The 15,000-nt window shown below is 33.2% G+C and overlaps 1 protein-coding gene across 1 annotated transcript in view; it reads right to left on the bottom strand.

Moving 5' to 3' along the window:
• Positions 1 to 5,922: 5,922 nt before the first annotated feature.
• The window catches only part of LOC127840334 (uncharacterized), a 32,293-nt gene continuing 23,215 nt past the window's right edge, over positions 5,923 to 15,000 (bottom strand). Inside the window, exons 4-5 of the mRNA XM_052368741.1 lie at positions 9,625 to 9,713; positions 5,923 to 6,225 (exon numbers count right to left, since the gene is read on the bottom strand). Of these exons, the coding sequence (XP_052224701.1) occupies positions 6,020 to 6,225; positions 9,625 to 9,713 (295 nt within the window). The 3' untranslated portion in view covers positions 5,923 to 6,019. The remainder of the gene's footprint in view (positions 6,226 to 9,624; positions 9,714 to 15,000) is intronic.

Below are 15,000 nucleotides of genomic sequence, written 5' to 3'. Positions count from 1 at the left end.
TCGCTTTCATTTATAAAGCATTGTAGTGACATTTTAATTCAGGCTTTACGTCTTTCTAAAAAGACTTCCCATTTAAGTATTTATATAATGTCGAAACAACGCTTAGTATTATTATTTCAAAAATCGACCTTAAACAAAATTGAGCCAAACATCTCAAATAATTTTCATACGTTAAACATGCCATTTAGTGAGATCACAATGTATGCAAAATTCATGATAATCTTTTATAACAAATGAATATTTATAAAATGCCAGTTACATAGTAGCATTTGTTTTGATTGCACATTTTAATCGCCGTAATAACGATGCATAAGTACATTTTATATTTACCTTAACAGTTAAGATGTTCAAGTGTAACGCAATAGGGTGTTTTTTTTTACAACTGTAGAATTACGCTCCAAAACTGTTCCAAAAATCATGGTTTCTGTTTTCGCGTATAGTTGCGTTTGTGTGCATGCATACACTAATATAGGCCAATACAAATGTTTCCACATGTTATGCAAATACTAAGATTTGCCAATACAAATGTTTCCACATGTTATGCAAATACTAAGATAGGCCAATACAAATGTTTCCACATGTTATGCAAATACTAAGATTTGCCAATACAAATGTTTTCACATGTTATGCACATAACGTAGTCTTATTGATATCGCCCGAAATAAATGTGTGGCTATTTGGTTATTCAACCATTGAAAAATCCATCAGAAAAACCTCGAAAGCAAGTTTACCGAGCTCGTTTACGTGTTTAGAGTCACACATTTGTATTTATATTCCCCGCATAGCAGGTATAAAAAATCTACTGAACGTACAATCGGTGTCACTCAACACAAACCATTAAATGTAACTTACGCTTTGGTGTAACCTTTGTTGAAAAGAACAAATAGCCCTCTGAAGCCTCGTACCGGAAACGTCACAAACCTAGAAGTTCATATGCAATATATTGCCACTCGTTTAGTCTTTGCATTTTTGCTGTTAATACATTAAGTGTTAACGTGCCATAATAAAATGTATCCTATTTTTATACTTCCATATTTATCATGTATGACGTAATTCATATTAGCTTCAATCATGCATGATTTAAATAATTTATGAATTATTTGGCATTTCAGTATCTAGTACAAAGTATAACATAAAATGCAGCTTACCACACTGGGTTCATCAACCGCCGTATTAAACTTATAACACCGCCCATATTGTTAAGGTTGAATTAATCCTGTACTCGTTTGAATTCACTTCAGAGGGTTTTATCTACAGAGGACAGATATGAACGGGACTTTAAGTAAAGATTAGATTTGTTTAGTTGACTATTTCTTGTGTATGAATGACAATGTTTGTGAATAGATAACATTTGGATTCAAACTTACACATACATATCATGTATTAAACTATTATTTGCCATATTTAGTAACGTAATTTTTATGTATTTAAATCAGAATAATAAAAAAAATGTGTGTACATGAAAAGTCTGATGTACCTTTCAATAATATCAAATATATTTGTTTAAGTTTGATTTGCGAGTTGTTAATGAATTAAACGACATATAAACCTATAATGCTACAGTATTTATTAAGATAATGTGAACATGATATGTGAATAACACTCATACACTTATGGACAAGACAACACGTTATTAAAAACTTGTCACAAAATATTAATTCTTCCTCATAGATGTTCTTAGTGCAATAAGAAATTTATAAAATGTAACAAATTAAAGCAATTACCAATTGGAATTGAATGATATAGAGTTTATATATTGCAGTGTGCATCAAGTCATTTTTTTATTGAGTATTTAGAAAATGCTTAAGCACAATAGATAACTCTTATAAAAAAATCTTACAAATAGGTAAATGCATATTTCAAATGCCTTAGCCACTTTACATTATATTTCGGATGCTCAATATTGGACCGAGTAACGGTACAGGGTTGATCACTTTTATCTACTTTTAAATAAAGACTTTCTCCGAACATTACAACCCCCCTCCCCTTCGCCGACTCCAATGTCAACAGAGATTAAGTTTATTTGTGCCCAACCGTCAAAGTTTGCATATTTTAACGGCGGATGCTGGAAAATGTTATTTTCAGATTTGTATGCATTAAAGTAATTGTCCCTGGATATGGTGACTGATTTTTAATGTCTTAGATGTAACATGCCTGTCGTTTTTTTGTAGAACTTACACAATGTGTTTATTTTCGTATGAGCAAATCGGCACAGAAAAGTGGTGATTTCCAATAGTTTAAATGTCGTATGTACATTCATTACGTTTCAACTATCCACATGAAATTATCTGACTTGTATAAAACTCTCGCGTCGTTATATGACTTGTGTATATTTTAATTGAATTATTTGCAACGCAGCAAGCTGTATAGTTACGGATACAGCAGAATTTTACTAAAAGAATGCGTCAATTTTTGTATCAATTGTACGTCATGCATTTTTAAAGATGATTTTTATGGAGAAAAACCAAAACGCGAATATGATATGTTTACAGATAAACAAAAACTTTTCCTGGACATACGAAATTTTGACTTGTTTAACCATTTGCTTTTCCATAAGACACGACAATAAATACCTTTTTTCTTTATACAGGACTCAACTATTGGTAAAGCGAATGTGTTTTGTAACACTTAATCGATGTCCGTCATAAAAAAAATCGCTAAATCTTGTGGAAGATATAAATATAGCATTCAACAACTGCGAAATTATTGAAATTTCAAAAATGAGAACAAACTATGCAGCAAATTTCGATATAAAATTGGAACATGCATTTCTACTGTCAAATTTTCCGTTTTAATTAAGCTTGCAAATGCGCTGGAATTCTTAGCAACACGTACGGTAACCTGCTTGTTCTAGGAAAAATTGAATTAGGGTATTTTTAGCCTCGCGTATTAGAACCCATTTCATTTGGGGGAAACATTCTTCATTTCTTAACACAATAATCATTTAGGTTATAATTTAAAAAAAAACAAACAAAGAAATAACTCAACTACTGCTCTTTATCAGGATATATGTTGCTAGTTTGCTCCATAAAATATAGGTTAATTTTCTTAAACTGAATTTATTGAAAGTAATGCTTAACGTACACGAGCAGTACATACTAGCTAAAAACTGCCATATCCCATAAAGTTACCATAACGTCACCTAAGGCACTTAAAGCGTGCGTACCAAAAAGTTATAACATTATTTAAACCCGAGCCTAAAAATACTATATGTCACACTTCTCCCAGGATCAGAATCAGGATCAGAATAGTTGCAAAAAAATAGCGATTTTTTTATATAATTTATGTGATGTATGATAACGTGTTATCATTTGAATGATGTATACCTGAAATTTTTTAGTGAAACTCTTAACAATAGCCATTCTTCTTTTATACCTAATACTAAAATATGCAATTTCTGCAGTGAAATAACAGCAGTGAAAATAAAAAAAATGTTATTTTCACCGTTGAAAAAAACACATTTTCTGAAATACTTTTTATATTTTTAGATTATCATTAATAATTTTATATATATTTTCTATGCTCACGAGTAAATTAAAATCGACATTCCATACAACAATTTTTCTTTTTATCCTTTGCTTTTTCACCGTGTATTTACATTGTAAAAACTACAGAATTTCGCTGGTCATTTTGTCACACATATGACGTCATTTTGTGTATTGAAATGTATTGAGTCACGCCACAGGAGAAAGGGTAACTTTTAAGCGAAAAGGAAACAGCTGTTTATTATTTTTTTGAAAAGGGGGCATAAAAGAAACAGTAAATGTGCTCATGTCAGTGTAAGATCGTTTGTTATTTCAATCGTGATCAAATAAAAATAATATTTTATGCGCTACTCGTGAAAATATATTTTCTATGATCACACGAACAAATATCCGCTATATCAATATCAATTTTCCGTATGCTTATTTTTACTGTGTTAATTCCACGAAACAAGGCTATAAGTATCGCTTTGGCCATCCATAAGTTCGTGTGTCAGTTCGTCCGGTCGTTCGTACGTCCGTACTTGTCGTATCTTGTTAGGAACTGTATTCCTTTCTTAGAGAATCAAATGGCAATGAATTTAGTTCCTACTGATAGAAAATATTGAGAGTAAATGTATAACTCTCTTTTTATTATAATGTTTTTTTAGTTAAAGTCCCTGTGTTGAAAGCAGGCCCCATAGAGTATGCCAAAGAACAATAACTCTCTGGTTTCATTTTTAATTTATTTCTTGCGCGAACTATTGATTTTTTGTATTAACTTGTATTTAACCATTAACTATAATTTTAATTGAGTTGTGAACAATTCTTATTGCCACTCTTCAAACGCATCTTATGGTGACAATTTGTAACTTCCATTGGCATTTTGTTTCTGTTTGCATCTCTGCTTTTTGACAAATATGTTTCCAAAAAGGTGCCTGAATCCGGACTATGTGACAGCCATTTTCCTGGAAAGTTTTATTGTTATGTGGTGCACATTTCATTAAGCGGATTGGAATTGTTCATTGAAGCTCTTGTCTCCAGAAGACTTGTTAGTTTAGAAAGAGTAAAAGTTGAGTATCAAAGAGATATGTGAGTCCTAACAATGCCTCGGTCTATAATGCAAATCAATTTTACCTCCTGACCAGGGTTGAATTGGGAATAGAAACAACGATCCTAGAGTTCTAACGATAGAGTGTTATCATTGGACTAGACTAAGGAATCGCGCAGTTTCATGGGTCCAATTGTTTTTCGTTTAGATTTATTGGAGTGTTTCATTTGCCGTGCAAGTTTCATATTCGTTTCCATTTACATTTATGACTTTTGTTTTTTGTTTAGATTTATTGGAGTGTTTCTTAGGCCGTGCAAGTTTCATATTGATTTTCATATACAGTAATGATTTTTAAAATCATGCATGCCGCAAATAAAACAAAAACAAAAATACAATTTAATCATACTAACGAGCGTGTTTGTTATTAACGTCGATCATAATAATGTCGGAACAATTGATTCGAGCTGTATTTATCATATATTTTCTGCAACACTAAATACTCTGTCATCGATAAATACTAATTTTAAAATGTCCGATAATATCGAATAAATGAGATACGTTATAAATGAACAGCACTCTGAGGCGCGTCGTGGAAATAAATGGCGTATGTAGGTACATATTGTGTCATCCCATGTACGACGCATGGAATCCGTGTGGCTCAACATTGGACGAAAATTTCTGCCTAAGATTGATTCATTATCAAACGAATGTTCCTTGAAACAAAAAATAACTTAAACGCAAAACGTGACCTCCTTGATTCAAAAATGCAAAGGGCACACGTATAAGGTACTCAACGCTTTGATCAAATACAAATATGTACACTTGTTTAATGAGTACACTTTTTGAAGGAAGCGTTTATTCGACTTAAAACGATCAAGCATAATGTTTATCCAGTTCTATAAAGAAACATTTACTGCTACGTGTATTTTAATAAGTTATTTTTATTCCATGACATTAAGACTTAGATTACGAGGTAATGTCCATGAAGATACATATCGCAACAATTTGACGCATATTAGGAATCGTCAAGTGTATGCCAAATAGCTATTTTATCTTCATCGGCATTAACATGGCTTCTCCAACGATTGCTCTGAACCTGATCTTAGAAACCAGCACACTGTTTAAATTCCGAACAAAGACTTTGTGTATTTTCTGATACCAATGACTAAAAATAAATGACATTTTAATGTACATTTCACAAACAGCCCACTTCGTCAGAAAATACCATCAGCTAAGATTCTCATGTAAATAAACGCTTTCAACTAATAAATAAACCTAATCGTTGATATAAGCATAAAAGAAACCGCAGTAATTAATTGTAATTGCCCATAAAACGTAAAACTGTATATTTCGTCGTTCGCTGTTGCTTTCAGTATGTTTGTAAATCCACGATTTAATTGTAAAAAATATACTTACGTCTGATTGTGTATTTTCGTATACAATGATTTATAAAGAAGCAATTATGAAAAACTGTCAACGCTACTATTTAAAATAAAAATTATACCTTTTAACACAGCTCTGAGGAGTCATAATCCTGTGGATTGTATTGCTTATCCAATTCCAGCATCAAAGCTGTTATCCACTTTACATGCGCAAGTTGTGACAGTTGCATTGCTTGGGACATGGCGAAAACAAACCCTTCGAAGTCCGCTTTGATGTACTCGCCATTGTGGAAACTGCTCCCGCATTTCCATCCCCATTTGCAGATGTCCGCTTAAAATGTTTTATTGAATATAAGGATCATGGATATAAAATAAAATATAATAATACTAGTATTATTATAAAAAGCAATAGTGACAAAACTTTTATTAACGTGTATACATTCAATTTGACAATTTCGTTTTGAAACACATTTGAGGACACAATTAGCTGGAAATGCTCAAAATTAAGTTAACTACACTTACACAAACTAATACAAAAAATGAACAAGGTATGTTCTCAACTCGCAATATTAATACTGTAAATGGTATTATATTTACGGGATTGACTAATATGTTGTTGAAAATAGTGTAGCAAATTTGCATATAATACATTGTGAATGGTAAAGGGTTTCATATTTTGACAGAAAAACTAAATTAGTTAACATCTGTATACCATTATTCTTTTTTTGATGTTAAAACATAAATAACTAAGAAACGAAACGATATCGTGTATATTTGTTTATCCCACTTTAACAGCGAATTCGGTTTTTTAAAGCCGTGTTTATTAAATTTCGGCTATAATCAACGGCACGGCTATAATCAACGGCACGAAATGACGTAATCAACTGCCGAACCGGAACTACTTTTTTCCAACGCACCTCGTCACCTGTATTTGCCAAGTGCATCAATAATAAAAACAATCTCAAATGTTTTTCAATTTTAATTACCTTAAAGTAAATACAAGTAGTAAAAAACGTGTTTGTTGTCATTTATTGTCATTAAACTTCTAGTATTAGCTAAGATAAATTTAACACTATGTTGCGAATAGGTTCTGTTGTTGTTGCTCCCCTTTGACGGAGTCAGTTCGAGCTGCTCCCCTTTGACTATAGAAAACAATCGTCTGCGAAATTGTAACACCTCAAAATATCTGACGAATTTAGCAAAGCCAATTTCTCATTAATTTGGGATGAATTAAATAATGAAAATGAGCAACAAGCAACTGAAACAATGGAATTAACACCAAGCCAGTTCCAGGAACAATATGGGTTTGATCCATGTATTTTGTTTACAAATGAGATTGAATTGACAACTGAGAATGAAACCAGCCCCAGTAGTAACGTTGGTTCTGATGCACCATTCAGTAGCAATGCCATCCCCCCAACTTTAAATCATATTCCAGACATGCCTGACAATAAAGAGTTCTTAGATGTTAACCTCACTGATGTTGGTGATTTCATTGTCCAAAATGAAAATAAATGTCTGTAGCGAAGACCTTGTCTGACATACACACATTTAAAAGGTTTCTATTGTCACAAGCTGAATCAAAAGAAGTCCACCACATAGAACCAACTCTTCTTGATGAGCATTTGGCCACTTTCCTGTTTTCCCTTAAAAAGTCAAATGGCACAGATTTTGAACCAAGCATCATCGCTAGTGTTGACAGGTACCTGAAACGACATCGATATGGATGTTCAGTCGTGACGGGGAGTGGAGCCCAATTTGCACTCACAAGGGACACCTACAATGCAAAGAAAAAAAGGCTTAAGAAACAGGTAAAATTAAGATGAACGAATATAACTATAAGAAATTGTCAAAATAACATATTAAACAGAAAACGTATCATTTATGACAAAATTGGGAAAAAGTGTAGTCTGTACGAAACTATAACGCTGGCGACATAAAGTTGCAATAAATAAATAAAAGTCAAAAAGTCACATTACACAGTAATACTGTAAGCCTACGAAAGATAGAATACTAAAATAATAAATTTGTATTAACAAATATAGTCGAAAAGTTAAATGAAACAGTATAAGAAATATAAATCACCAATTTGGGGTCAGGGAAACCGTCCTAGGGAGGCCCATCCGCTGAGTGATACCAACATCGATCTGCTCTGGGAGAAGGGGATCATTGGCACCGAGTCTCCGAAGGCCTTGTTAAATTCAATCTGGTTGAACAACTGCCTTCGTTTTGGCTTGCGAGGAACCATAGAGCAATACAATTTGCGGTAAGAAAGTTTTTTTTACACAAACACACAAAATATTTATCAATTTTTCTCATTATTTTTCACACCATTTGACAAAGTACATCCGCTTCAACTTAAATGCTGTCTTTTATTGTTGTTCATATCTGACATAAAATAAGGATTCTTGTATCTTGTTAGGTGGGGAGACGTCCGGCTCCGTGTAGACTCGAATGGTGTGGAGTATCTCGAATTAAACGAGCGCCAAACGAAAACACGCACAGGAGAGAACATCGCTGACATAAGAAAAGTGTCTCCCAAGATGTTCGGCACTTCTGGACCAAGAAATTCTGTGTTAATTTACAAGCTGTACTCGAATATGCGTCCATCTGATTTTTCCACAGATCAGCACAGACCTTTCTACCTGGCAATACTAACAATTTCTTGCGTCAACAATTGGGTGTCAACAAGCTAGGTCAGATGATGAAGGCCATGGTAAAAGACGCCGGCTTTCCCGAGCACAAGATAATAACAAACTACTCAGTTCGCAAATTCCTGGTCCAAAAACTTCGAAATGCAAACATTCCACCCACTGAAATCATGGCCATAAAAGGGCACACAAATGTCCAGTCCATAACCAATTATTCCACCATATCTGTTGAACAGGAGCAAAAGTGTTTCAACATTCTTGCTCAGTCCAGTAAATGTAACAACCTATCAGCTTCCTCTTGTTCACCTTCATGCACTGAAACTATGGCCGAAATGCAGCCTACGCAACCACTGTCTACCGTTGAACAAGTTGATATTGATGTTCGCCCCACCCAGTCACTTCACCAGCAAATGTCTTTCTCTTGTTCGAACAACTTTGCCTCACAATTCTTCGGTGCCACTTTCCACATTCAAAATTGTAATGTGTATAATTAGCTTAAATCCAATTATTTTTGTTATTTCGTCACGAAATAACCACATATTATAACAAAGAAGCAAATATTTTGCACCTCGTGATCTAGTTGATAGTTTGAATTTCGAAAGTGAATTGTGTGTGGTGTTAAGCTACGTTGTATACAAATGTAGTTCCTTGTATATAACAACTAAATGTTATATTGATGCTATAAAACTTTTAGATATGCAATTCGATATGAATAAAATTGTTATTAATAACGCACGACTCTTTGTCACAGTACGATATTCTGATTTTCAAAAATGACAATTTGAACAGCAGTTATTTTTGGAACGCGGAGTAATACACTGAACTTGGTTACACTACAGTCATTATCAAAGTACGACACACACTCATGAAAACTAATTTTGTTAAAAGAAAAAGGTTTACTGAATTAAAAAAGTGGGATAAATAGAATAATAGGTTAGTTTTGATTATAAATCAGGTTTATCATACTAGGCACGAAAACGAAAAAGCACGAGCAAAAGTTATTTTTTGTTTTCTAAGCCTCGCATGATAAACCTGATCTATAATCAACACTCACCTATTATTCTCTATTCAATGCTCACCTTCACAACCACCATCACACTTTATCTTCCCAAGCGCGTTTAAGTACGTATTTGTTCCATCTTTCGCACATACCCATTTTCCAGGTGTTCTGAAGCCAAAGTTTTAAAGGTCATTGCAACTAAATTGACATATTTTCGCGTGTTACTTACATCTTTTCTTCCCACGAAAACAATAATCATATGAGCAAATGGCCTGAGGACGTTTTCGTAAAATAAATGAGGGTACCGCTTTTTCATTACCCAAAAGCACATCTTAATTACCTAGCTTTGCTAAATCATTAGTTCACACAGTGAAGATTTTCGTGTATGTTTAATTTCTTGTTTGCTGAGCACATTTTTAATTTTGGGATGTTATCATTGTGTATTTTATTTCTGAAAACCGCCAACACGTGTGCCTTGTTGCCATCTTTGAGATTGTGGTATACTTTTAAAAGTGTGCGATTATTTTCACTTATCAAAGGAGTTAATTGTCTCGGACAGTATATTAAAACAAACATAAGCAAATAAACGTATGTTTCGTAACGATCTGAAAGACTGAATGATCTCACAACGCCATTATATTCGATTGATGCGTGTGGCATTATTCTAAATTTAAAACTGTTAATATTTTCTTGGTGATTGCATAAAACCATCATCATACATATGGCATCTCGAATATGCAGTTTGGAATCGTTACAGTAGAAAGTTGTGATGTGAGTAATAAATGAATTATACAATCAATTCCAGCAGATTAAACTTCTGAACGTCAATGTTTTACGTCGACCCGTCATTTGACAAAGTACTATCTTGAAAGTGTTCAATACAATACAAATATGACAAATTACAAGAGGTGCCCGAACATGGCCATGTATGAAACGCACAAAGCCGCACGGTCACATTCAGATAGAAGAAATTGTCTTGTTCCATTTAAGTGTAGCGTTGTATTTGCAAGTCAAACCAAACCTACACCCAAGAAAAATTGGATTGGCCTAGAATAACATATTCGACGCTCATTGAAAACTATTTAAAATCACTTAATAACGCAAAGTTTTATTCTCGCGGCATCATCCGATGCTTGATGCAAAAGAGCCCACATATCAGCCTGTGTCTGTGACCTGTATCTGAAATGTAAAAATTTGTATTTGTGTGATGTTTTTTGTTTTGGAGATAAAGCGCACTCGCTTCTGACCACGATATAATACCAGTGACTGACTGCGCTACAACGATGGCAAAACGACCTTCGTACACATTCCACGCGATTATTCTGATCTTCCGCAAGAGTATTTGAAACCTTTTCGGCACGATCATCTCACAACATTACTACGAAACGCGATCGCATATCAATCGATGCTACATGCAATTTATTTACCGTCTACTTGCCAACAATTGTCTGAAAACAATTCAATATCCTTTAGTTAAACAATTAAACAGACTGTAGTTCACCTAAATTCAATTTGTAAAATCGCATTGTCGCTTTTAGTACAAGGCTTGACTTTAACCGTTTCTTTTAAACCAGGTTGCAACTGATGTTATATAAGCAATCTTTTTGAGAAATTAAATATAACCAATTTCAATAACTAATTACTTCAATAAAGGTCCAAAAAAAAACACATTTTAAAACATAGATGCATTAGTTAATAAAGACAAGATGTAAAGCATCGATTAAGGAATGGTTTATTACTGCCATACATATGACTAAAATAGACGTTTATAAGCATCCGATCTACTGCCAAACAGAGAAAGTCCTAATACTTTAGGCCGACTTTTACACTGATGGTATGGTTTACGATACATCGGAGAATACTTGCATTTTGAGTTTAACGAATAATCCGCTTAAGTGACAGTAAGGAACGTCTGCGTAAAGTGGCTTCCAGATCATGGTCCGTAAATTACAGGATAGGGCACGCAAATACATATTTATAAACTATATAAGGATAACCGGGAGACAAGCTGACAACTCTACAAATACAAATTCAAATGCATGTTTTATTTAGTTTTACGATCACAAAGAGTATTTGAAACCTTTTCGGCACGATCATCTCACAACATTACTACGAAACGCGATCGCATATCAATCGATGCTACATGCAATTTATTTACCGTCTACTTGCCAACAATTGTCTGAAAACAATTCAATATCCTTTAGTTAAACAATTAAACAGACTGTAGTTCACCTAAATTCAATTTGTAAAATCGCATTGTCGCTTTTAGTACAAGGCTTGACTTTAACCGTTTCTTTTAAACCAGGTTGCAACTGATGTTATATAAGCAATCTTTTTGAGAAATTAAATATAACCAATTTCAATAACTAATTACTTCAATAAAGGTCCAAAAAAAAACACATTTTAAAACATAGATGCATTAGTTAATAAAGACAAGATGTAAAGCATCGATTAAGGAATGGTTTATTACTGCCATACATATGACTAAAATAGACGTTTATAAGCATCCGATCTACTGCCAAACAGAGAAAGTCCTAATACTTTAGGCCGACTTTTACACTGATGGTATGGTTTACGATACATCGGAGAATACTTGCATTTTGAGTTTAACGAATAATCCGCTTAAGTGACAGTAAGGAACGTCTGCGTAAAGTGGCTTCCAGATCATGGTCCGTAAATTACAGGATAGGGCACGCAAATACATATTTATAAACTATATAAGGATAACCGGGAGACAAGCTGACAACTCTACAAATACAAATTCAAATGCATGTTTTATTTAGTTTTACGATCACAAACGAGTTTTGAACAGTTTCAATTTTGTTTTTAGAAAGTAGCAATGCCGAAAGGTAAAAAAGGATCATCATGATAAAGGTATATCGTGTCTCTTAGGATTGGTACACAATGGCTTTACAAATCAATCAAACTTAAACCACATACCGATTTGTAATTCGTATATAATTAATTTGTTAATTACTTACTCTGATCGGCATTTTTCAGCAGGACAACGAAAATTGTCTAACTGGATCCATTCCCTAGGATCTGTTATTCGCTTGTTCATCCTTCAAACTGGTCCACACAAATGCTGATGCCCAGATAATGCAGAAAAGTCTGAAAAACAATTTTATGCCTAGAAGACATCGAATTTTTATACAAATCTCACGATATCAATATACCTTTTAACACAAATACGAGTAATAACAATTGCAATTAGGCGTAATAAATTAAAGTTTGTAAGTGCTATTAGAAATATGTTTATATAAATCAGTTCATTTCAGCTTATTGGCAGAATCAGCAAATACATGCCCTTGGCCACATACAAATCAAACCTATATAAAAATGACCACTTAATGCAATACTTAACAAAACGCATTCACATTAATAGAAAGTTAAATGAATCAGTTAATACGCAATTGATTAACATCAGTGTTATCAAAAAGCAACAACGTGGCAAACTAGTAAGGTACTCAATTCGTATAAACACAGAATAGTAAATAATAGTCCAGATATTTCTTACTTTTCTAGTATAAGTACTTGATATCATAGCACAAACAAAATTATCCACATTATAAAGGTAAATTATAAAAAGATAGCATACCGTTTAACACTCGCTCACACAACTATATCATTTTATAAACAGTTGTTAAACATTATAAAAGACGTGAACTTTCTACATTCCTAGAAGTTGCATTGCAGCGTTTATGTTCAGTAATATAAACTTTAGAATGTGTTATCTACAGTAACATGAACACGCGAGGACAGCTAACGATGATAACATATTATATAGTTTGTGATATTAACTATCTTGTTTACGTGCTGAAACCTAGATAATTGAGCGTTGCTTCAACGTAAATGTTTTAAAATTCATATTTCTTTTTGCAATCTTAAATGTATGCTTACTGTTAAACTGTATAAATGTTAGCTGTCCCCGCATAGAAATGACCAGTTCCGTCTTCGAGGTGATTTCGATGGGCTAACAGGGCCCCGATTGACGATATAAAATACATGCATTAAATCATCTGTTACAGTAAATGAGTTATTATATCACGTTTAAAGTTAAAGCCAAGAGTAAGTAATGTTTGGCTTCTAGTGAGATTTTAAAAATATTGTAATTATTCATTAATAAAAAATGTATCTGTATCTTTATTTGTAACTTTGGCTGACCTATGGTTTACTGAATTGTTGAAACTGCATCCGTGTATCGATCGCCGATGATAAGGGACCACCATATTTAGAGACGTACAATTAGAAGGTATATATATAATAGAGTGAATACCGCAGTTATTATGTCATTCTTTTCATAGGTTTGTCCATGTGGCTGTTTGTCTTAAGAACACTATTTTAATCTATATTTAAAAAGACCCCCGCACTAAATCATAGAAGAAACTGTTGTTACCGGATTTTATATTTATTCGCTTGATGTCGACATTTGTTGCATTAAAGACGAAAAGTGAACGCGTCGGTCATGTTTTGCAGACCTGTTGTTTCCGCATACATCAACGCGATCGATGCTGAATGAATCGGGCTATAATGGTCTTAAAGCGGGTATATACGATTTTGTCAAATATTTATGAATTTATATTAACTGTGTAAAAAACTTATTATATATATATTTCAATATAAATTAAAATAAAAGTTAAGAAGAACATGTGTCGAAAAATGCGAAATAAGCCAGATATTTAATTCTGAAATTGAAAACGGCTGTACAGCCGAATTCGCCAGCATGTATACCATACATGTACGATGTGCATCTAAACTTAGTTTAACGGTTTATTTGAATTCCTGCAACGATATCTATGCATACGACACACGAACACTATCTCCAATCCTAATACAAAGACGAATGCTTCGGTTATTGTAGGAAAATATGTACGTCACTATCGGCTCTAGGCGCTATTTTGTCTTAGCTGCATTTTATGAAATTCGGCTTTAATGTATAATTTTTCTTGCCTATTTTGTGTTATTGTAACATATTTTATCAATATATTACATTTAAACACATATAAAAAAATCGTATATACCCGCTTTAATGGACTATAACTTTCCCTTTATTTACAAATTAACACATTCAGACTACGCCTAACAGGACGATCCATTGTTGCGCTTCGTGTCGTTGCGTGGACGAAATGACTTTAATTATGCGTTAACAATCACCACATGTACGAAACCGATCGTATTATTTAAAGAAAAACATAATTACGTAGTTAAATTTCTAATAATAGTCGAACGATGTTCAATATGTCGATACCCCGTTTATACAATATATTTTGAACTTTAACACAGATGATTAAGCATTGACTGTCGCCTTGTGTTATATTTCAGTATTATGTATATTTATATTCAGTTATTTTTTTCTTTAAAAGGTCCATTGATGTGTGATTTTTCATTATTAAACTTTTTTGAAATACATTATCGTACTTGTGTATATGAGTGATATTGTGTTGTTAAGGCAATT

The sequence above is a fragment of the Dreissena polymorpha genome, chromosome 8 (genome assembly GCF_020536995.1).
Source record: "Dreissena polymorpha isolate Duluth1 chromosome 8, UMN_Dpol_1.0, whole genome shotgun sequence".
NCBI classification, from domain to species: Eukaryota; Metazoa; Mollusca; class Bivalvia; order Myida; family Dreissenidae; genus Dreissena; species Dreissena polymorpha.
Note: the sequence above shows the minus strand (reverse complement) of the source record. Positions and strands in the feature narration are given on the sequence as shown.